Below are 21,981 nucleotides of genomic sequence, written 5' to 3'. Positions count from 1 at the left end.
GCAAGTAGATTTGGACGCGCACAGGAAATGCTGGGAAAAGAAGTGCCTCGGAAGCAGCGGCAAGTAGGGTGTTGATTTGGTGGTGGAGTGCTAGTTTGGTTTTTGGAGTAGATACTTGGAGCAACTGCTGGAGAGGCTAAGCAGTTGGAGCGAGGATTGAGTGCATCGTCGAAGAGCCTGCTTATGGCAAGGGGATCGTTTGATAATCAAATCGATAGGAACTTCACTAGGATGGGAAGGAGGGTTCTCTCTGCGGAAAAGGATTATCATATGGTGAGGTTTGTGTGGAATGGGACCATTTTATTACTAGTGATATCATATTGACATATAAGTGCTCATAGATTCTGAATTGCTATGCTATGTTATATACCCTCGTGTGAAAATCTACCGCCCGGAGCTTATCCCACTATTTCGTATCGCCTCGATACCCGTGATAATGGAGCCTCGTATAAGATTGATACTGATGAGTTATACGCTCAAGTGTAGCATGTAACTCGTTTAGTAAGAGTTGGCATCGAATTCATCTGTTATCCGTGAAGCCATAACTAGACCCCTATGATTATGATGTCGTTATGATACCAGATTTCAAGATGAGAGGCTTAGTAACGCACAAAATTCATGGTCGTGGATTGGGTATTGTAATAGTAGTGATAGAGCATAGGTATTGGGAGCTGCCTTTAGGAGCTCGCCGGATGGGTAAAATGCATTTGTTTTCCAATCGCTTATCGTTTTATAGCTGAATTGAAGGCCTCAGTGAAGGAGTAGAGCATAGTGATGTATTTCAGGGCTTGGATGATGCACATGACGATTTGGCTCGGGGGTTGTCTACGGCGACGGTAACTCGTTCGATGGATGCCTTGAGGAAGGAGAGGAAGTCACAGGAGAAGAGCATGGACACGCTTATGTAGTGTAACGCTGAGCTGAGAGCAGCGGTATGGGAAGATATGCGCGTGTTGGTGCCAATATGGAAATTGTGAAGAAACTCAGGGGAGTTGTCATTGATTTCTGTGATTTTTATGTTCGAATTTGTTGCTGAACTTTGAAGATTATTAAGGACTTGGCGAGCGTACATTCCAACACTGTGTTATCTGTCAGAAACAACTATCATGATGATGCCGAATCGAGTAAGAGGAATGTTGCGGAGATGAACGCGGTGATTGAGGCCGACGCTACTACGCAAGAGAAAACGATGAGGGCAGTCGAGAGTGATATACAGCGGCAGGTGAGCAGAGTAGAAGATTCTTTCCGAGGTTCGATTCTGTGCATTTCCAGTTGTTCACCAACGTTAATCATTTGGAGACAATCGTCAGTAATGGGGCGGAAGAGCGAGGCGCTGACGCACACAGATCGGTGAAGCTTTGGACTTGGAAGGATCCGACTTGAGATTTCTGTTATCAGGCTCAGCTACTGAGCAATATTGTGGCTGATCATCAGATAGCAGTAGATCAAGAGCATGTGCAAGCTAGTGGTGAGATGGGCAAAGGAGAAACGCTGGTTGCGAAGGCGGCTGAGGATATAGGGGGAGACGCGACCAATGAGGCTGCGATGATGAAGTGAGTAGGGAGGAAAGGAATTTATATAGACGCATATGCTAGGGCGAACATATGAAGGTGAATAGATGTGCATATATGTATAGTATAGCGGCTATACACAAGTGTTCATTGTTTGTTGTTATGGAGATTTGTTAACTTTATGAGAACCGTTCTTGCTGATCATGAGTTGCCTTCTATTTATATATAGACGAATCGTTGAGCTTGGATGCAGCACAGGAGAATTTCGAACTCATCTTTGTGACAAAAATTTCCCTATTACTTGTATTAGAAAGTTTGTCGCCGAGGCTCGTCTGATTTTTCCTGTAACTGATACGCGTGACGACGACTTGGCAGGTCGAAAATAGATCGCATCTTGCATTCCGGAACGGCTCAGTTAGAGGACGGAAAATCTTTCATCGCCTCTAGTGGGAGGAAGGAGCTTTTGACACAAGAAAAGATAGCAGGTGAGACTTCTTCGGATAGGCTTTGAGTAGACATAGTTATTGCAGATCAATTTACGGCAGAGGACCGAGCCATGTTGATGATGGATGACGCGGACCTCGAGCACCTGAGTAAAGCGGATAAGGATAGATTCATTGCCTTGGTAGATCGACTCCAGTCTGAGTCTACTAGACTGAGCCAAGGTGGGTCATTGTACATAACAGGCTGATGAGGAGGAGCGTCTCATTCAGATTTCGGTCTGCTCGGCAGTGGATTGGCAGGAGTTGGCGCTGGTGCGGTATCAGCTAAAGCAGAGCTCGCAGTGCTGGCATCGAAAGAAGGCAGTTTGACGAATAAAATGGAGGCATTCTCGGCTGATGGGAAGAAGGCTATAGCCGCCGACAGAATGTAGCAGCTGGTTGTTAGCAACTCCGTTGTTGACGTGTTATGTGTAGGTACGGTAATCACCTTCTCGGTGGTCTTCAGTCGCAGACGGCGCGGTATGCCAGTCAGTCTGCTGGAGCATTGGGAGCCCTTGCGATACAGGAGAAGAACAATGCGTCTAAGGGAATCAATGTGAGTGAAGTTGCGACTTGATGTTTAGTGATGAAGTCTACTGAAATTTAGGATTATATGTCGGAGATGACACAGGAAATCGGGAGCCTTCGAGGTGTTATGGTAAAAGATGAGGCGGGGACGAGCTCGCAATACGGCATTGAAAAGGATGATGTCCACAAGGTAGGTGTAGTAGAGGGGCTTCTTGTTGAGGAGTGATTCTGATGGAAAAAGTGACAAATCTGCATTGTGCGAAACTTTCATCGGTTTTTGAAGCAGGAAGTTATCTTGTCTGAGCTAAAGTGCAGTTGATTTGTAGGTGACGGAGATGGTTGCAACACTAAAAGACGAATCTCAACAAGATGAGTTGAAGCTGAAGGATACGCTGTTGAATTTGATAAGAAGTGACGAGGACGGCGCTGAAAATGTGAGAAGAGAAAATCTTCCGCGTGCGGAAAAACCTGAGTCGTCTCATTCAGTTTATTGGGGAGATGCTGAAGTCCCAGGACGGGAGAATGGAAGACGTACGGAACCTTCTGTTGAAGATGATAGGCACTGATGCGGCTGGCGTGATGAATGCGACGGAAAGTGATGTGTCTACGATCAAGGACAAAGTGAGTTGCATATCCCTGAGGGAGTTGTTGAGGGCATCTTCTTAGATGGAGCTGTTGTTGGCAAGTGAGGAAACGCAGCTTCAGAAGGAAGCGAGGCGGAATGCACAGTTCATTGGGAATACTGATCAGTGAGTTGACAGCGGATGATCTTATGTTCGATAGCGTGTGATTCTTTTCAGGTTGAAAAGAGTGCAAGCTGCTCATCAACGAGCGTTGTTGGACTTGAGGAATATGATCAAGTCGCTTACTCATACGGTGGCGTTGGGACTGCACGCACGGGAGGAGCAAGTCAGGTGAGCGATGTGGTTTTGGGCTCAATGGGTGTAGTGAAGTTGTGGATTTAGTCGTGAGGAGTTGACGCATGGCATTGATATCAAGAAGTTGTATGAACGATTGGCAACAGAGATGCAGAAACTGGATGAGTTTTATTCGAGGACTCGCACGGGAGCTTATGATGATTATAGGAGAGCGTCTAATATGCTTAGGGTAACGTGGTTGTCGTCGTGAGGTGAAGGTATGGTGTGTTGGCAGGTGCTGATTGATGCGTTGAGGAAAGTGATGCGACTTGATCTTGAGAAGGCAGTTGAGCGACATATAGCGGCACATGAGGCTTTGGTGGGTTGGGCTCAGTTTGTCTTGAGTGATCCTCCACTTTTGCAGAAACGACAGTACGCCAGCATGAAAAAGTTGGCCAATACGTCGGATTCAGCGCTGACAGAAAAGCACTTGCAAGCATCTATGGTGGGCTGAGATGAAGACCTCATATTTCGGTTATTGTGGAACTATGCTGTTGTCAGAATAATTTTGATAGAGCCTCGGGAGCATCGGGGACGATGACACGACTGATCGATATGGCCAGGTAGGGAGGTTTGTTTGGAGTGAAGTGGATCAGCGCGTTGATTTGTAGAGGAGTTGGTACGGACGGCGCGCGGCTTGGTGATAAAACGCAAAGTGACTTGGGCGATTTCGTGGACAACGAGGCGAAGGATTATGAAACGGTGGAGGATAATCTCGTTGATGACACTAATGTGTTCAAGTGAGTGCTCAGACGACGGCTTGGGTTTGACATGTTTGCTCGCTTCAGAGGCGACTTGAAAGTGGACAAGAGCCGTTCGGATGAGGATCTTCTGGTAGCCACACTCACAGGCAAGGTAGATGATTAGAAGCGCTGTGGTTATCAGGCACACCAGACAGAGGTGGCCAGAGGGGACTCGGCTATAGCTGGGCGGTTAGGAGAGGGAGGGGACGGCTTGGGAAGACAAGCATCACGGATTGGAGAAGCCCTTGGGTAGGTTCTGGTCGATGAACTGATCACGTCTGATTCTGGTGGCGTAGATACAATGCTGCTGCTGCGAATCGTTATCGAATGATAGTCGAGACTGGAAAGCAGATCACCGGTAACGAGCTGAAGGCTTTGGCTCATAGAGTGAGGTGAGAAGCATCTCGTGTTAGCTGTTGGGCATTGTTGTGGTGATTAGTTCGAACGATGATGGATTGTTGAAGTCAATCGCGGACTCGAAAGGAGTCGCATTGGAGAGAGCTGCGGACGTGGAGACTGTTGTTGTTGCTTTTATGACCCTTATGAACCAATACATGGGCGAGGTGAATATCGTTGTTGAGGTGCATGCAGGAGCTCATCAATTGTTAGGTGAAGGAGATGGTGGACACTATGCGGACCAGTATGGCGGCTCTGGAGCCAGCGGGAGAGCCTATGGCTAGTAAGCTCATCACAGTGTTTATTGAGGTGGAGCGTTGTGCACATAGGCAATGCGACTGACACTTCACATGAAGTGATGGAAAGGGCAAGTGAGGTCTCAAGGGAAGTTGAAACGTAAGTGGAAGGGGTTGGGCTTGTATGTGGCAGTAGAGGCTTGTTAGTGACCTGCAAACCTCGGAGGTGATGCACAATGCTATGCGCCACGATTTGTCCGAGGGCCTCAAGGACGTTCAACAGGATGCGACCATGCATCAGTGAGATTGTTAGCGCGAGAAGATGGTGTCAAGTTGGTGTGTATTAGGTCTACTGAAAGCGAGCTACATCGTCAGATGATGGATTCAACGAGGAGGGTGGAAGATACTAGAAAGAGCGGTAGAGAGTCTTTCGACCAGTAAGTTGCATCGCTCCGCTCTAGTGTGTGTAGTGCCTTGTGTGGTAGATGGCTTCATGCCAGAGAGCACCACTATGATTCGATCTTTGTCGGTCTCGCTAGTGAGCTCAACAGTAGTGGTGATGATGATGACGATGAGACTCCCTAGAGGCAAACATTTCACCAGAGTGAAACATGGATATTAATGATCGTTCGTGGAGATGTGTCTATGACAGTCGGTGTTTGGCTTTGTCAATTCGGGTGCAAGAGTGTTGTTTGAGCTGGGTAGTGACGAGAGTTCACACGGCCTTCTCATTGGAATGCAAGGAACTACGAAGGAGCGTTACTGTTTGCGTATTGCATTGCGGTGCGTTCGTTGTTGTGATTGTGATTTACGACTCTTCGTTACGAAGAAACATACGAAGACTTCGTATGAACCTGTTCTTGTATGTCTGATGGATTGATACTATCGTTGCCTCTTACCTAGCCATTATAACTTTGCATGTCCTTAGCCCCCCTGTTATGGGGTTTAGTAGTGCTATTTACCTCTGAAACGGAGGCTCAGCAAGCTATCAACTCACCCATTGTTGTATCGAACTCAACCGGGTGAGAATGGCCAGCCTTAATAGTCGAACCTCATGGATCGGCATTCAGACGAATTCGTTTGAATCTCATCCCTCTGGCAGAGATCCCCGATAGAATACCTGAACTCTTACGCTTCCTCATGTGAGCTCGAGGGAGCTCAGTCGTGTATGATTGATGCTTTTGGGTGCAGGCCTAGTAATTGCAGCGAGGGGGTGGCCTCCTGCTTGCCGTATAGGAATACCAAGATCAACACGATGTACAACCAAATACTGTATCTCTTGAACAAGTCACAGGAAGCCTCGACGAGGTTAGTACGCTAGTCCGACGAGCTCTTGGAGCTCTCTTGCTTGATCAGTGTTGACTCTATCGATAAGAGCAATGCGCAACACAACCTCACTTTAAATGGTGACGGTGGGTAAGTCACTGGTGGTGACACCCGCTCCACTGAGAGATAGCGATTTTTCAGGAAGGAAATGGTTGCCAGTCTCACTAAAGGCATCAACCTCCTGCGAAGATCGACAGTGAGCTCATACCGCATTATAGGTTTATATTATTGAGTTGAAATTTCTCAGGGTAAAAGCCTCACTGGAGCAGCCAGAGTTATGACTGACACTGAGGAGTGAGTGTTTGGCTGAGACGAAGCTAAGATGAGTTGTTCGGTGTTTTAGGGATATGGGCAGTGAAGTGAAACGACTCAGGGAATGGTTTTCTGAGCAATCAAAAGGAGTGAGTCTGCCAAGCCTGGTTGGGGTTCTCCGTCATTAATTGTATTCAGGCTCGTGATAAGAATACTGGGGCTATTCAGCGGACCACGGATCACATGCTTCAGGCTGACGAGAGGCTCGCATCTAATGCCGCAAAGGCAAGTTGGCAGGTGTATTTGTATCGACCTTGTTGAGCCGTTCAGATCATCGCTGAAGCGACGAATAAAGTGACTAGGATTCAGCGACAACTTCCTTTACGTGTGGCCCGGGTCATGAAATCATCTCGCAAATTGGGCGATCGGGTAAGGGGACTTCCAATGAGATTGCCTCATGGAACAACTTGGATCCATTACGACATTGCTTAGGCGTCAAAGCAGACTCAGGCGTCATTATCACGCATGCAAGGCCTGCGGAGAGCACTCAGTCATATTCAGAGAGAAGGCGAGGAGAGGCAGAGACAGGATCGATTGTGAGACTTTCTTTATGACCGAGGTTTCAAAGAGCTCCCTAATAGGGCGTTGTTTGACCGCACTGCAAAGCAGTACGATAAAGTAGCAGCAACGCTAGCGAGCCTTCGGAGGCGGGGTTCGACTAAGGTAGGGTGTTTGAGGGCTGGGAGTTGCAAATGGTGTGGTATGACATAGGAGATGAACACGTTGCGGAACAGAGCTCGGAAGTTTGCAAGGAAGGGGAAAATGTTGGACAAAGCATTTTTTGGGCGGGTGAAAAAGTTCAAGTTCAAAGGATCTCTTAAGAGGGCTGCCAAAATGGGCCAACTGCTGGTCCGAGATGGACGACAGGTGAGACTTTCATCGAGACTATCGGGAAAATTATTAAGAATCCCAAATGCTTGTTCGGATGATGTGCTCTGACGAGGAGGGTCTCAATTAGAAGATATTTTTCTGTGTATTATTTTCTCCAGAGTCTCGCTCGCGACGTTAATGGCTTGGCATCTGATCTTGGCCATGTGTCGTCTGAGAATATGAGGGAGATATCTAAGCTTGCGGCGAAGGAGAAGGAAATGCTGGTTGGAAGGAGCGCTACTGCGTGAGACACTGAGGGCTGCTGTTGTCAATGTGGTCTTGGTTGATCGCTGAAGGGGCATACGCATATTATGTGCGTATCCCTCATCACTGCTCGATCAAATTACCTCTATCAATACATCATGTGTGTTACAGGGTCGACTATGCGTATCGAGCAAATTTTGAGAAGTTCTTTATTATTTAGTGCAGTTCAAAGTCCTGCGTAAATGATCATAGTGTAATGAGTGGAGTCCTCGGCGTAGCTGGAAAACAATCATATATTGCAATGGTTATGTTGGTATTTCAGCACTGCTGTGGAGGTCGCAGTGAAGAGTCAGTTGAACGGCTTGAAAAGCGCACAAACCGAGCTGAATCGCGCAGCACAAGCAGCTGATCGAGTACTTACGGACGGGTTGGGAAAGGAGGTCAATGATGTGAGCCTGTCATTATAGCTGTCGTATCTTGGGGATATTTTGTGTATGCGAAATAGGTGATGAGGGAGACGAAGAGATTCCAGGCGACCACTGGAGGTGTTCAAAAGGATGCTGATGTCGAGACTGCGCATATTGTGGGTTGTTACAAGTTTGGAGAGTACCTCAGCAGACTGCCTTTTTTCAGAGAGAAGATGCTCAGAAAGCGATGCGGTCAGCTGAGGAGCTAGATGGTCAAAAATTAGAGCGCGGCAAGCAGGTGAGTACCACCATTGATGAGACTGTGGAAGTGCCGTGTTTGTTGATCAGATGGCGAAGGCGGCGAGCTCGCTGCAGGATGGTGGTAAGAAGGACTTGTTGGACGAGGTTGGGCGGAAAGCTAACGCTGCAGAGTAACTGCGGAATAAACTCGCCCTGTGAGAATGTTTATTCTGATTTCCCTCAGACAAAGTATTGCATCTATGGGGGCTCGGGTGGGTGCTGCTACGAATCGGATTAAGGGAAGTGTTTCCACGATGCCTTTGATCGATGGTAACGGCCCTGGCAGTGCTGTGGTCTCGTTGAGGATTCTTTTTCAGACTCGAAAGAAAAGATAGAGATCGAACTGAAGCAGGATGAGGCCCGGGTGAATGACGAAATAACAGGAGCTGTGAAGAAAGGTGTCGATTTTGTACGCAATCGACAAGCCAGGGAAAGGGTGGAGCGAGCTAAAAGTGGGTCTCCTTATTCTCACCATTGACCTGACTGAATTTTCGGGTCTCAGATATGAGCAGGCTTGAGGCTGCGATCAGCGGCGGGTCGAATAGATTTGCTGAGGATAAGGCTTTCTTGAGTCATTTGGACGAGGCGCACATGAATGCGCGGCATGGTCTCGATGATCGAGTCGCTGGTAGCCGCAGAATTGTTCGACGAATCGAAAGGTGGGCAGAGCTGTTCGTTGGCGTTATTGACTTACTTTACTTAGTGCCATCGGACCTAATATGCTTGCCTTGGGTTCATCACAAGATAAGGCAAGAGTGGATGCTCGTAGGGAAGTGGATGAAGACCTCCAACGACAGAGTGGGGATGGGGAGCGAAAAATAAAGGTGACGATCGAGCCAGTCTGATGGGTTGATCTCTCGATATCAGGGCGATGCCAAGAGTAGCATCGATGAGCTGAAGGCATCTACGGGAGGCCTCATGAACGAGATGCATGAGCAGAGAACGGAAGGGTTGGTTTTGGATAAGGAAGTCTCTCAGGTGATGTATAGTGGAGTGTTGAACTGTATCGAAGGTACGCGTTCAGATTCTTGAGGATACCGATCGGACAAAGGTTGAAGGGTTCAAGCACGCAACTGAGTTGAAATCACACCTCCGCAATCTGCTGAGTCGAAGAGACGTTAATGAGAGAGCGGTGAGATTAGTCCAAGACTGCCGGCTTCTTGGCCTTGTGATATGATGCTCAGATGATATTTGGACTTCGAGCGAGCCGGAGGAGGCTCACCGAGTCAACGAGAAGGAGCGCAGCAGCTCAAGTATCCGACGCGGTGGCAGAGGTGTCACGGTCTTTGGGCACTCTCATAACCGAGGCTGAAAATAGGGTAGGTTGTCATCCTGGCGTGAACTTGGTAGTCCGAGACATACTTGGTTCCTGCGTGTATCTAGAGATGTTCCATGACGTTTCAGGTTGGCGAGATAACTGATGAGAATAATTCGGAGGAGGAGCGTCGGAAAGGCATTGAGGGCTCTGTTGCTGCTTCCCATAAAATGTGAGTATCCTTGGGCGCACTCTAAGGGACGCGATTCACTTCAGGCTGGTATCAATGGACAGCTCTGTGAAACGTACAGTAGCGCAAGCTCGAACTGACCTCAAGGCTCTTAACGACTCGGTGCGATTCAAGGCTGATGATGAGCTTATTAGGTGGGGAGTTTGGCACTGACAGGGCTCGATCTGTGCAGTGGTGGTCATGGGATCAGGTCTCAGCATAGGGATGCCTTCGAAGGGATGACAGAAAGCCAAAACCGGCTCGAGAAGGATATTGCGGAAACCAACGGCAGGGTTGATGAGCAGCATAGAGCATTGAAGAGGCTGGCTGATCTTCTCAAAGCTGCGATGATGGTGAGCACCTCCTCTCAGCTGATGGGCTCGGCATGCATCTTATTAGACGATGGTGAGGCATGTCAGTGGCATCGTGGAAAAGGCCTCTGAGGATGATCATTCGAGACTTTCTGAAAAGGTTAGCGGAAGTGGCTACAGCATTGCGACTCGATGTGGGCCGTTAGGTTGCTGCCCCCAAGAATACATCGGCTGAGTTGCATCATTCAGAAGACTCTGTGGTCGCCAGTTTAAAGCAGTCACAGGAGGTGAGCAAAAGAAAGGAGACGGACGCTACCTGATGTAGCTCTCGCTGCCTAGGAACGGAACGACAGCTACGGTCGACTGCGGAAGGCTCTGGAGGAAGTCCAGCTCGGTTACAAGTGAGCGTTGGACAGAACAGATGTTACTGACTGTCATTTCAAATACTCTCAGCAATACCAAGAAGTGGAATGAAAGAGCGCTGGCGGATCAGCGACACAGAGTGGAGAAGCTCGCTGTTGAAGGGAGTCTGGAGGCCGAACGACTATCTGCCCAGCTCAAAGGAAGGAAGGATACTGTCGAGTGAAACGCCCACTGCTCAACTGTTGACGATGATGATTTGGTCGCAGGTCGATAAATGCCTCGGAAGAGGGAAAAACCGACGTTTCGGCAGAGGTGAGCATTCAGAGTTTCTGATGATAAAGGGGATGTTTATGCGTAGACTATGGGAAAAGAAACCGCGAGTAGCGCGGCGAAGATTGATGGTGAAATCGAGAAGTTAATGACAAGATTGACGGCTCATGTTTCGGAGCTCGGAGGCCTATTGAAGTGAAGGCTTGCCTCAAGGTCATAGGAAGTATCTTCTCTTGTCTTAGGAGTGCTGCGGCGGCGATCTCGACGTCCAATGAACAGGCCTCGTCCTTGAATGCGGGAGTAAATAGAGAAGTGGAAGAAGCGATGTTAACTTTGAAGTACGCTCGGGCGCATCAGCGTTAGAATTTGTTTACTTCCCTCAGCTGGGCTCAGCAGTTCCCTTACTGTATTATGAAAATTCACACACGATTTAGGGTAAAAGTGTGCAGAAAACCAACGATAGTTTCGCGTAATTTCTTCAATTTTTCCTATGATGTCACCAACACGAGTTGCTGGTTCTATATCTTCATCGCGTTCTGTATCTTCAGTTCGACATGGACCCAGATGCTTGAGAGTGCGCGACGCAACAGAAGAGACATGAATCATCTTATTGACGGCATCCGGGACACTCTCTTTGCTTTTGATTTCCCAATCAGCGGAAGCCTCAACGAGGAGGTAGGCACGAGCCTGTGAGTTGATGTCATCTCTATCTGATGTGTTCAGACTACTGCTACTATAGAAGAGCTCAACAGATTCATACACGCTAATCTTAGTGCCGCCCTAGACAACACTGGTGAGCAGTCTTGTTGTTCCGAGTGGTATTTGAAAATTTAATACCAAAATTTAGCAGGACTGGATAATTCTCTCTTCGATGAAGCAGTGGAGGAAGTCGAACGGGAGAGCAGGAAGTAAGTTCACATCACGGCATGGCGCTCGAGGGGCCTCGCATTCAGACAAGAAGCAAACTTTAGACCGGTACAAGACCAGATGAAAGGAAGTATCGTCGAGTTCGATCAGCAGCTGGACATCGCAGCTCGAAGCCTCTCGTGAGCCGCCATAGCCTTCCTGACCGACCGTACTCTACCGTCTCAGTACCACTCGTCAGCAACTTCTCGATGAGATTGATAGCACTGAGGGGGAACTCACGGCTGTACAAGCTTCTCTGAACCACGAGCTCGAACGGTGAGTGTACCTCTTGAGTGCATACTGAAGCGTAACTACCTCAGACAATGGGCGGACGGCATTCGTCACTACGCTAGTGTATTAAGTTCCATGACGGACGAGGCGCCGTAGCATGAGCCATTGACGTCGCTCATTCAATTGCTGCCTTGTTGAGTTCTATGTCGTCTCAGCTGTTGCGAACAGTTGTTGTGTATGCGTGTATGCGCACTACTGGCACCGGCCACTGCACAGTTTCACTCTGAGCGGCGCACTGTGCCGCTTAGAGTGTGCCGGGCACAGCAATTGGGCTCATCCGCTATAAAGAGGATCGTGGTCGAGTCCACGCGTCTTAAGTTATGGGTCATATGTTATGACTCATAACAGTGCATTTTGTTGATCGAGATCCAAGAAGTGTCCACGAGCAAAATACCGAATGGTCCCAAACGTTCCCACTTTCCACGTCGGGACTGTACTGTAGACACTTCCATCTCATACAATACTCACGTCCGACCATATTATACTATCGACACTCGTATGCGACCATATTACACCATCAGTACTCATGTCCGACCATATTACACCATCAATACTCATGAGCGACCATATTACACTATCAATACTCATGTCAGACCATATTATACTATCAATACTCATGTCAGACCATATTATACTCTCAATATTCATGTGCAACCATCTTATACTATTAACGCTCATGTCCGACCATATTATACTATCAATACTCATGTCCAACCATATTATACTATCAATACTCATGTGCGACCGTATCCAAAAAATATGGCTCATACAGTAACACAGGGTGGTGCAAAAGAAGAGCCCATCCCTTGACAAGGAGCCCTTGTAATTTCGCGGTACTCGACAGTTGACGGGAAATAGGTATCATTCAAAAACTCTGATCTAGCTCTTTCCAACGCTGTACGAACGGCTCTGATATTCGGATTGTGCACTGAGCTATGAGAGCCCTTCTTTGGCACCACCTTGTACATCTGACCTACGGGTCTCGCCCTCAGCACATGATTGAACATCACATAATAAGTTCATCATCGAGTGAGTTATGAGAAGACTTGATTGAATTTACCTAGTGTTCCGTATTGAGAAGTATTTCGGCGAGCTATTGTATCATGTTCCCTTATGCATCGTTTTGTCTATCTGAATCTAATCTATCCAAATGATAAGTCGTGTAAGATTGTGTTGGTATGACATAACCCGTCTCAGTCGCTCGAGCCCTTTGGATGAAAGAAACGTGACTCTCACTTCGTGAGCCTGGCATGCAAGCATCAATTATTTCAAACAGTGTTCGACAAATGCGTTTACGATGAGGAGTCACCGAGTACCTCTCTTACTGACAGTAACTCGCTGTAGCGCTGATCGTGTGAAATGCCCGTTTAGCTATACGTAAATACCGTAGAATAACACGTCAGCTCATAATAGTTTGACAACCTCAGTTGAGGCCATGCGCCACACACAAGTATCGCTACCTCAGACTAGCTTCAGAACATCCGAGAAACAAGAGCCACCTCGTTACTATGAGCACATCTCAGCACGTCACGTTCACCTCAGAGTCGTACAGGCACCCCAGTATAGTATGATCTACCATCGAAAAAAAACTGCCGATACCTGTGAAGACAGATCAACATGGGAGTTGGAGACCCCTGTATGATGGGGTAGCTGCTCATGATTATTCGATGCAGGCAGGAGGGTGAGCGTATAATGCTCAGAGTCTCAGAGGCGCCAAATCCCGGCAAAAAGTTGATACACGTTGTACAACTCGGAACGTGTGCAGCTCCTTAACGCCTTCTCACACAGTGGTAATCACCTAGTTCTGGCGATATCCGGACGGTTATCAGTCATTAGAATGGTAGCATCCACCGCGACTAGTACTGAATAATGACTCTATAGAGTCTGGGGTTCAGACTGTTTGGAGGAATTGACGAACGGAACGCTGGCAGTGCGGTAAGCCATATCTGTTGACTTTTGATCAACAGGAGTATGACATTTGAATGTACCGTAACGATGTGCAGGCGAGCAGGACTAGGGACCGCGACGGCCAGCGATCATTTCTCATTACTCCTTAACGTGCGTGTGTGGCGATCCGCCATAACACTCCTCCACACAGCACTGACAGTGCAGGAAGCAAGCTGCCGTGAGGGACCGTCCCTCAGGGACGTGTGAGTCATCACCGTTCTGGTTGACTTTTACATGAGCCAGAACGCTAACAGGATCATAGCGATATCAATCGAATAGACAACTCGAATTCAAGACACTACCATCGATTGGCGGCTCTTGATATTATGCCCGCCTCACCATCACTTTCGATCATCGTTTCTGCCGGTGTGGTCGTTGTCTCAGTTATCGTAGTCATATCATCGGTACATTCACCGCATGTACCACTACAATGTAGCAGCTACATACGGACTGTCCCTGACGAGGTCCCGTCATCCTTCATTTCCGTTGATAAACACAACACGCGTAGTCTTGACATGTTGTCGTATGAACATCAATCATCAAGCATGCATAGACTGGCGACTCCCCTACGTATCCAATGTTCTGCTGGTTCAGTGCCTCCATTGATGTTCAGGTACCTATGGAGGCGAGCTCGTACCCCACTCAAAGGGCCAATCGGCCTGCACCCTACATGATGAAATTGGTGGAGTGACCAGTGGTTGAAAGCGTTCCGGCTCGAATAGACGTCTTGTATAACGGGCAAAAGTAATTCGAGCGATTCTCCTTGAGGTCAGCCGATAGAACAGGGCGTAAGGAGATGACTGGTAGAGGGATGAAGAGAACGGCTGGAGCGGATTCTTGAAGGCAAGCACCTTCGAGGTCCCATCCAGCGCCCTGAGAAGTTATTCTGACGTCAGGAAATGCTCCAACTTGGCATCACCTGGAGGAATACTCCATGGATATTAACCCCGGTCTCAGGCGGCCCGGGCAACTCATCCGGGCTAGAATAAGTCTGAACGTTGGTCTCAAACGTTAGAGAATCAATTGGAATTCTGTGAGCTCTAGCATGCATCTGATACATAGTCGCATCAGGGAGGAGGTCCAAAGCGTCGAAGAGACTTCCATCATGAGGACTGGCAGGTCGACCTGAGCTCACCTGCATGCCTGCTGTCATGAAGCCTTGAGGGAAAAAGAAGGCAGGTAACCAGAAGCTAGCCGGAGGACCATAATGTGCCCAGCTATGCATGAATTCCACTCTTCTAATGAAGTCGCTGACCCAGGAGTTTAGAGGCATCAGACAAGGATACGCTGCTGCAGACCACTTTGCTGGAGCCTTCTGTATGAGAAAGCTGTTAAACCTAGTGGGTAGAGAAAAGCGTCGATCCAGCTATAGATTCTACAACGAGGTTACATTTCTTCCAAGTCGGATGACATCACAATAAAACCTTTGATGGCTTTAGCAAGAGCGGCCAAACTTGTCTTAACGACGCTCACCAAGAGGTTAAACCTAACAATTCATGGTCTACAGTGATCAGGGCTGTATAAGAGAGCGACCTGTGAATCTCTTGAGCTAAAAAAACACCCAAAGAGATGATCCCTCCAGACGGCTCCTTAGCAAAGCTGAGTCTGTGACCGTCAGTCGTTGATATGGCATTTGGCATGCGGCTGGTGAATTCATTCACCTGCTCGAGATCGTAAAACTGAGATCCTTCTCATTCTATATCACCATATTGGAGACGATCTCCTCTGGCGCGAGTCCTCCATCGCCACCACTCAACTGGGGCTGTACTGATACTATCGCCTCCAGCAATTTCTTGGCTTGGTTGATTTGAGCTGTTATCAGCGCATTGGAGTGCAGGCCGAAGACCTCGATGAGAACGACGAATTCGACTCGAGTACAATTCTCTACCGAGACTACTATTGGATCCTCATCCTGAGGTAATGCAGAGATGTAATTCCTCACGTCACTCAAACCCGTAGCATCTGGAGCGTAGTACATATCAGCAGCCGAGAAGCGGTAACTGGAGTGATCGAGAAATCAAGTACTCTCAGAAAATATCCGAAGGACTCACTTGCTCTCTTCCACGGTTTCATTGCGGAAGAAGCTAGCCAGAATAGCGGTGATGAGGCGAACGTCTTTGTCGTCGGTGACTCTCCCACCTAGACAACCATATTCAGCGGTCTCATTGCCAGTAGCCAGCCTTACCGTAGTTCACTTCAGCCACAAGATAGCTCAGTGTTCGCAGTGGTACACCTGGCTGGTCGTTGAGATACATATCCAATTGCTCGGTTGACACCTATTCAACATCTTCACACTGATGCTCACGATTCTTCTCTCACCTGGAAATCCGAGTCCATCCATTCGTAGGGAATATTCCAGCCGATCGGTCCGAACTTCCGACGCTCCAAGATGACCGCATGAAAGAACGCCAGAGCGAATAATAATTTCTTGAAGGCTCTGGGCTTGCTATTCCCCTCGAAAAGCTCCTCAGAGATAGCCAGAAAGCTTCTCGTTAAGTTAGCACGGAGGCCCTTGGGAGGCTCATTGGTGATCTTGATGCCAGCTTGCAGCACAGGGACAGGGAAAGCCTTGCTCGGCATGGATGTCAACCATAGTCGATATGATTTGCTGATCCTGGCAGGATTGAGCTCAGCCTAGAAAAACAGGGACGTGACAGTTGAAGCGATGAAGAAGGACCGGTTACTTGTATCCTTTCGAGCGACGTCATCCACGAGGCTGCAAGATGGCAATTTTGTAGCATAACCCAATCCCCTAAGAAGAAGGCCAAACGACAGCTCATGACAAGTATCAGTATGCATTTGACTACCGTTATCCCTGGCCCGATCGATGAGCGCTTCGGCCTTCGGACCTTGGCCTTGTCCAAGAGACAGCATATGCAACCGATCGGCATAGCCCAAAGATGAGGCTAGCTTGATGACATTACTGAGGCCAATGATGGCAAAGAGTTGATATCCATCCACTGTTACTCTGTTGGATCAGCTCCTGGGCTGAGCACGAATATTATCGGCGTGCCACAATCTGAGTCGTCGAAGCAGCTGCGAAGGTCGAGAGCCGGTGACACGACAAACTCCTTCCCGAGGTTCTTCGCTACGAATTCACGTACGGCCGGCACCAGCAAATTCTCACGGAGAGACTGAGGCAGTGACATCTCTTCTTCAACCAAAAGCGCCTCGTCACTTTCACAAGGCACAACCGATGGAAGCTAGTGACCTTCTCATCCCAGACCCCAGGTAGAGGAGCCTCGTACATGTGGTCAGAACTGCTGAACTGCAAGACGCACAGCTACCACAAGTGTAATGACCGTGGAGGTACTTTCTCCCAGTCAGCCGAATTCTGCATCATATCATCAAGTAGTCCATCGACATCCTTGACGCCCGACAAGCCCGCCAGTGTAACCAAGACCACAATCTTATTCCATGCTACTGTGTCGCACCATTGTGGACACGGATGGCTCTCAAGGATCTGCCAGCAAGAAGAGAAATATTCCGATCAGAAGAGCTGCTCCCTTAACAACTCGTTACAGGTTCCAAGTCCACCAAACCGTTGATGGCTTCAACTCCAATCTGGAAGAACTGCCATGTATGCGAGGGTATCTGAATCGCCGCTTAGTCAATTATAACCCTAGGTAAGGTTAGCCAATACATCACCTGCTTCATGCTGCGGAGGACTTGTATCGTATTAAGTGAAGCATACAGTAGTTTGTGATCCTCAAAGAGACCCCGGCAAATATTCGTATAGCTGCAATTCGCAACACATCACACATAGTAGACGAGCCCGCGGTGCTACGTTGCTAGAGTGACGTCTCCGACTATGGTAGACACTCTATTTTCAACGTCGTCCGACTTCTCAGACTTCGCCAGCCTTCCTTTAAAAAGATTGACGAAGAATTCTAGTGAGTACTGATACATGGGATCAATGCTCGACATATCAGCTATGACGAAGTACCTATAGCCAGTTTTCACCACTATGCAAAAGTGTCCGACGAGATCCTCACAAGATACTGCCACGGGTTCCCACAGGGGCGTAATTAACCCTAGCTTCCTCTATCGAAACCATCGTCTTCTCGGCATTCCTCATCCGCTCATTAACAGCATCTGTAGTTTCCTTCGATTGATCCAGCGTTTGAATGAGGGTATCATCAGCAAGTATATCGCCCTACACGCCTATCATCGCATCCGCGCAACCTCAGACTCGAAATGACCTCATTCTCCGCTAGCAGCTTAAGAATAAGCTGTTCGATGTTATTTAGCTCATTCTTATCTGCTGCTATCTGCACCACCAGCTCCCCCCTGAAAGGGTCATGATGATTAGCCTATTCTCTACTCCCTGTGGAGGCCAGCACCTCTTCTGCTCTAAATCAGGACGTTCATGTGCGACAACTGCTGAAACCAATTGTGATTCCAACCCCGAGGGGGTCACCGTGAAGTTGATGACAGTGACCTAAGACTGGCCCGGTCGGTTTATGCCAAAGGAATTGGCCTACCTTGATGCAGATCTCTGGGAGATAGTGAGGATTGGGCATCTTGGTGGTCATGTAGAAGGCAAAATCGTTTGAGTATGGGACGTCCTCTGTCCCCAGACGAATCAGGCTCTGTCCGCCCTTTTTGAATACCTCGATAACCATCAACTAGAATCTCGAGAGAAATTTCCTAGCAATGCTCACGTGCTTCGACAGAACTGGTTCCAATGCTGGGTCTAAGACTTCTTCCACATTTTCCAGCAAAATAGCGTTTCCATTGCGGATGCCATTCTCGAGTGTCCGGAGATAAGTAGCATCAGTGAGCTTGATGACTGCACTTTGAACATGGGTGAGACCAGCTGATGACTGCCCAAACCTTGTATGTCCTTCTCCTTTCCTAAGTTACAGATCCACTTGTTAGCCTGGCCCTGTGGATCGATCATCAATGGCCATCTGCAACCCAGTATTTTCTTTCCTGCGAGCCAAATACTTCTAACCGTCTTCCTCTTGACACTATGATGCCGTTTTCAACAGACAGCTTATCATTGGGCAAGCCTTGGATGTTCCACTCGCGAATCTGATCAGCCGATGAAGCCTTCAATGACTAACAATCTACACCAACCGACCTTGGCAGGGTCACCAAGAACAGCGTCGCAGCCCCATCTAGGATCCACAGCCAGATGGACCTCCTCTCCTAAACACTCCTGAATCCACTGCTCTGTTAGCTTCTCACGGTAATCAGCCGTAAAAGGTCCCAAGTATCTGCACTCCTCTCCTTACCCCGCTGAATTAGCACTTTTCCTACGCCACGAAGCCTCCTCCAAGGACCACGTTACCAACAATATCCTTCAGGTTCTGTTCCAACTGTTCGGATGCCGCCTTCCACCGTACCGCTCTACAAATGAATCAAGCAGGTATCGCAACGAGACTGGGACTCACTCATTGCCAAGGCCAGCCAAGAGTTTCTCTGCCCTCCCGAGCTTGATAGTAGCAATTTCCATATCCTTCTCAAGCTGCTGTGCTTTTTTCTAACACAATCAGGCCATACAAAGGGCTTATGTATTCCTCGTAGGTTCACTTTAGCCTGACTGAGTTTCGCTCGGAGTCCTTCAACCCGATCCTCCACTTCTTTCAATACCGCCTTCTTGCTAGCTAGTTGCTGTTCGGCATCGGCCAGCATTTTCTCAGCTTCCGCGAGTTTCGCCTACTCGAGTACTTGCTCACCGACAACGACTCCCTCTCACTTTCTTAGGTTCGATTCCTCTCGCCACTCTGCCGTAAACATCCATTGCTATGACCCACATACATAGCGAGGTCGCCGCCTTGGACACTCGTGAGACACTTTCGGCATTGAAGTCGTCACGCTTGATGTAGGTCTGCGCAAACACGAATACTAGCTCTATCGCTCGACACAGTAGAGGAGGTAAAAGCGAATAGCGCGCTCTCACCTGTAGTTTGGCTGTGAGTCTCTGATTGCTGGCTAAGCTGTCTTTATCATAGTTTTTCAGTGACTGCAGGAACCCCATGTCTCCCATGACTTTCTTGGCGTCATCCCAAGTCTCCTTCTTCCCTAGAAGACGATGATAATCTTCATTCTCGGCATTAGATTCTTACCCAGCAGCAAACACACGGCCTTCAATACCACCTCAACGAGCGCTGGAGGTTTCGTGAACGACTTAGCCTGAGAAAAACGGTCTACGAGATCCATTTTGGCGATCTCTAGAAAACCTCTTGAATATCCTTCTTGTCTAGGGACTCAAGGCTTTTCATGGCACTGTGGTAGGCTGGCATTGCCTCATCCAAATCAGCTTGGCAATCGGTTTTAATAGCGTTCGCTTCAGCTGCAGCCGCCGCTGCCGCCTAAGACTCAATGGAATACGACGATCCTCCATGTGTGGATTTTCACCTTCTCATCTTCCGCACAGGCCAGCTTTTTCTCCTGTGCATCTGCCTCATCTCGCGTAACCTGAATCATGGAGGTATCCATCAGTTCAACACAAAGCGATACATTCCTCGCTGACGGTATCACTTCTCACCTGTTCCATGAGCATGGCTGTGTCCTCACTAGCCTTCTTCAGCACCGGCTGCATCTCAGTCAAATCATGCTTGAGTTTGTCGACGATAGCATTGGTTTCATTCAGCTTGTCCACACCCACAGTGTACCGTTTCAATCGAGCAGTGAGGATACCTGTAGCTTTCTACATACACTACTATACATGTTCACAACTAACCTTGCAGCTCCTCTAATAGGCTAAGGAACAACTTAATGAGCTCGAGGTAGCTTGTGGGAGTTATATAGGTCCTTCGTCTCAGCGTTGTGAAGAAGCTTTCTGCCATCGCAGTGACCTGACATGCAGCGTTTCGACTGTGAGATCAATACCGCTTACCGATGAGTGAATGACACCAGACATTGTAGCGAGAGACGCAACGTAGTTATCAATCCCGAGGGATTTATCAGCATCTTTGTAGTTCCTGAAAGTCGTCGACCGTTGAACACATACGAATCACAGCAAACGCTCACCTTTCAGCAACACTGTATAATGCATCCTTGGGCCAAGGCATAAACCAGTCGATCGTGCAGCAGTTTATCAATGAAGGGAATTGTCGGCATCTGAGCAACTCCAATTACGCACAAACGCCCCTGGTAAACTCGTCACCTCGCACGGAACGCTTCTCCAACAGGCGAGAATGCGAGCACAATATGGAGGCTCTCTCTGACCAAGTGCACGAAGTGGCTCCATATAACGTCTCGGGAATCCTGCTTCCCGGCGGCTTTGGCTATCGGACGGACAAGACCGATGACCTGCTTGGTGAACAGGCAAATCATGGCAGCCATAACGACCCACGCTCTTCACCTGTTCCAATTCATCGGGGGCGAACAGATTAGGCACCTCTCCTGTATTGAGAATATTATTGATACACTCCAAGAAGCTTTCCTTCACGATCTGAGTGTCCGAGAATAGGAAGACCAGCCCTTTGCTTGACGTTTTCGCCACCTGGTAAGTCTGTGAAGCACGAGCGTAGTCTACACTACAGAGACTCCCCGGGCAGGACAGTACTGATGGAGATGGGCGGGTAACTCACGCTGAACATCATTGACTTCAAATCTTCTCTGAATGCCGCCGTATCGTAGCTCCTGGTGATTTCGATGCTCTTGAGTGAATATTCGGCCATGAAAGCTGCCATTCTCGTGACGCTCTTTCGACCGACTCCCGAGACCCCGACCAGTAGAACATTTCCTGAATCAACACCGTCATCTGGCCTCCCTGGCTGCCCCTCTACCCCTGGGCTGCCTAATGACTCGCGCGACACGCGATAGATGGGCCCTGGCATCACTGAAGAATATAAGACTCATCGTCGACGGATAAGTCATATTATATTCATCCAAGTACTCCTGAGACGAATGTGTACATCGGGATAGTTACAGTTCTAGAGCGCACCTGGAACACTCTTGAAAGCTTCTCCGAATCATGGCACTCCGTATAAGCCTTAGTAGCACGATCCATATAGTCGCCAAACATGACTTCCCGCCATCGAGGAATCGCCCAAGACACACCGCAGTATTGCAAGAGCTTTCTATTGAAGAGTTCATCAAACCACTCTCGGTCAATATCATCAATCAGTCTGATCAAGTGATAGCCCTTATGAACGACCACAGTAGCTGCGCACCTGTCGCGGAACTGCCTGGTAGCCTCATGAAGCCATAACTCCAGCAAC

At 48.4% G+C, this 21,981-nt stretch overlaps 3 protein-coding genes across 3 annotated transcripts in view; 2 read left to right on the top strand and 1 right to left on the bottom strand.

The window, feature by feature from the left end:
* Positions 1-572: 572 nt before the first annotated feature.
* Pmar_PMAR016438 (retiin, putative) lies at positions 573-6,732 on the top strand (the record flags this gene model as incomplete). The annotated part of the gene is made up of 36 exons (XM_002777645.1): positions 573-638; positions 786-904; positions 1,096-1,222; positions 1,273-1,350; positions 1,399-1,553; positions 1,887-1,996; positions 2,042-2,176; positions 2,225-2,381; positions 2,429-2,549; positions 2,601-2,711; positions 2,848-2,955; positions 3,008-3,142; positions 3,188-3,270; positions 3,322-3,435; positions 3,487-3,628; positions 3,674-3,883; positions 3,940-4,001; positions 4,050-4,178; positions 4,227-4,272; positions 4,324-4,430; positions 4,478-4,573; positions 4,621-4,744; positions 4,791-4,860; positions 4,907-4,973; positions 5,021-5,113; positions 5,161-5,250; positions 5,299-5,363; positions 5,763-5,835; positions 5,884-5,955; positions 6,005-6,121; positions 6,170-6,229; positions 6,281-6,335; positions 6,387-6,433; positions 6,483-6,540; positions 6,590-6,680; positions 6,722-6,732. 36 exons carry the CDS (start codon positions 573-575, stop codon positions 6,730-6,732), a joined length of 3,504 nt encoding a protein of 1,167 aa, XP_002777691.1.
* Positions 6,733-7,213: 481 nt separating this feature from the next.
* Pmar_PMAR016437 (coiled coil protein, putative) lies at positions 7,214-11,846 on the top strand (the record flags this gene model as incomplete). Its single annotated transcript, XM_002777644.1, has 28 exons — positions 7,214-7,318; positions 7,441-7,565; positions 7,848-7,974; positions 8,031-8,108; positions 8,159-8,230; positions 8,281-8,363; positions 8,417-8,502; positions 8,550-8,684; positions 8,735-8,891; positions 8,936-9,056; positions 9,100-9,210; positions 9,257-9,364; positions 9,417-9,551; positions 9,637-9,719; positions 9,764-9,871; positions 9,928-10,069; positions 10,116-10,187; positions 10,234-10,314; positions 10,367-10,428; positions 10,481-10,609; positions 10,657-10,702; positions 10,749-10,855; positions 10,903-10,998; positions 11,209-11,335; positions 11,384-11,453; positions 11,511-11,568; positions 11,614-11,706; positions 11,753-11,846. The coding sequence occupies 28 exons, from the start codon at positions 7,214-7,216 to the stop codon at positions 11,844-11,846; spliced, it is 2,811 nt and encodes a 936-aa protein (XP_002777690.1).
* A 2,057-nt stretch (positions 11,847-13,903) lies between these two features.
* The window catches only part of Pmar_PMAR016436 (ciliary dynein heavy chain, putative), a gene marked incomplete at both ends in the record, with an annotated part of 16,335 nt that continues 8,257 nt past the window's right edge, over positions 13,904-21,981 (bottom strand). The window contains 46 exons of the mRNA XM_002777643.1: positions 13,904-14,051; positions 14,107-14,164; positions 14,375-14,421; positions 14,475-14,677; positions 14,724-14,855; positions 14,940-15,141; positions 15,195-15,290; positions 15,338-15,465; positions 15,510-15,650; positions 15,702-15,804; positions 15,856-15,943; positions 15,990-16,080; positions 16,124-16,438; positions 16,489-16,556; positions 16,612-16,727; positions 16,772-16,938; positions 16,983-17,072; positions 17,118-17,267; positions 17,327-17,398; positions 17,453-17,543; positions 17,592-17,750; positions 17,800-17,960; positions 18,007-18,094; positions 18,148-18,245; positions 18,289-18,417; positions 18,469-18,596; positions 18,641-18,717; positions 18,762-18,841; positions 18,891-19,026; positions 19,070-19,159; positions 19,204-19,292; positions 19,343-19,468; positions 19,509-19,640; positions 19,713-19,834; positions 19,879-19,945; positions 19,993-20,124; positions 20,171-20,230; positions 20,301-20,452; positions 20,496-20,610; positions 20,652-20,736; positions 20,786-20,875; positions 20,922-21,067; positions 21,120-21,260; positions 21,349-21,503; positions 21,547-21,658; positions 21,705-21,925. Of these exons, the coding sequence (XP_002777689.1) occupies positions 13,904-14,051; positions 14,107-14,164; positions 14,375-14,421; positions 14,475-14,677; positions 14,724-14,855; positions 14,940-15,141; positions 15,195-15,290; positions 15,338-15,465; positions 15,510-15,650; positions 15,702-15,804; positions 15,856-15,943; positions 15,990-16,080; positions 16,124-16,438; positions 16,489-16,556; positions 16,612-16,727; positions 16,772-16,938; positions 16,983-17,072; positions 17,118-17,267; positions 17,327-17,398; positions 17,453-17,543; positions 17,592-17,750; positions 17,800-17,960; positions 18,007-18,094; positions 18,148-18,245; positions 18,289-18,417; positions 18,469-18,596; positions 18,641-18,717; positions 18,762-18,841; positions 18,891-19,026; positions 19,070-19,159; positions 19,204-19,292; positions 19,343-19,468; positions 19,509-19,640; positions 19,713-19,834; positions 19,879-19,945; positions 19,993-20,124; positions 20,171-20,230; positions 20,301-20,452; positions 20,496-20,610; positions 20,652-20,736; positions 20,786-20,875; positions 20,922-21,067; positions 21,120-21,260; positions 21,349-21,503; positions 21,547-21,658; positions 21,705-21,925 (5,597 nt within the window). The remainder of the gene's footprint in view (positions 14,052-14,106; positions 14,165-14,374; positions 14,422-14,474; positions 14,678-14,723; positions 14,856-14,939; positions 15,142-15,194; positions 15,291-15,337; positions 15,466-15,509; positions 15,651-15,701; positions 15,805-15,855; positions 15,944-15,989; positions 16,081-16,123; positions 16,439-16,488; positions 16,557-16,611; positions 16,728-16,771; positions 16,939-16,982; positions 17,073-17,117; positions 17,268-17,326; positions 17,399-17,452; positions 17,544-17,591; positions 17,751-17,799; positions 17,961-18,006; positions 18,095-18,147; positions 18,246-18,288; positions 18,418-18,468; positions 18,597-18,640; positions 18,718-18,761; positions 18,842-18,890; positions 19,027-19,069; positions 19,160-19,203; positions 19,293-19,342; positions 19,469-19,508; positions 19,641-19,712; positions 19,835-19,878; positions 19,946-19,992; positions 20,125-20,170; positions 20,231-20,300; positions 20,453-20,495; positions 20,611-20,651; positions 20,737-20,785; positions 20,876-20,921; positions 21,068-21,119; positions 21,261-21,348; positions 21,504-21,546; positions 21,659-21,704; positions 21,926-21,981) is intronic.

This window comes from Perkinsus marinus (genome assembly GCF_000006405.1).
Source record: "Perkinsus marinus ATCC 50983 genomic scaffold scf_1104296951238, whole genome shotgun sequence".
NCBI lineage: Eukaryota > Perkinsozoa > Perkinsida > Perkinsidae > Perkinsus > Perkinsus marinus.
Note: the sequence above shows the minus strand (reverse complement) of the source record. Positions and strands in the feature narration are given on the sequence as shown.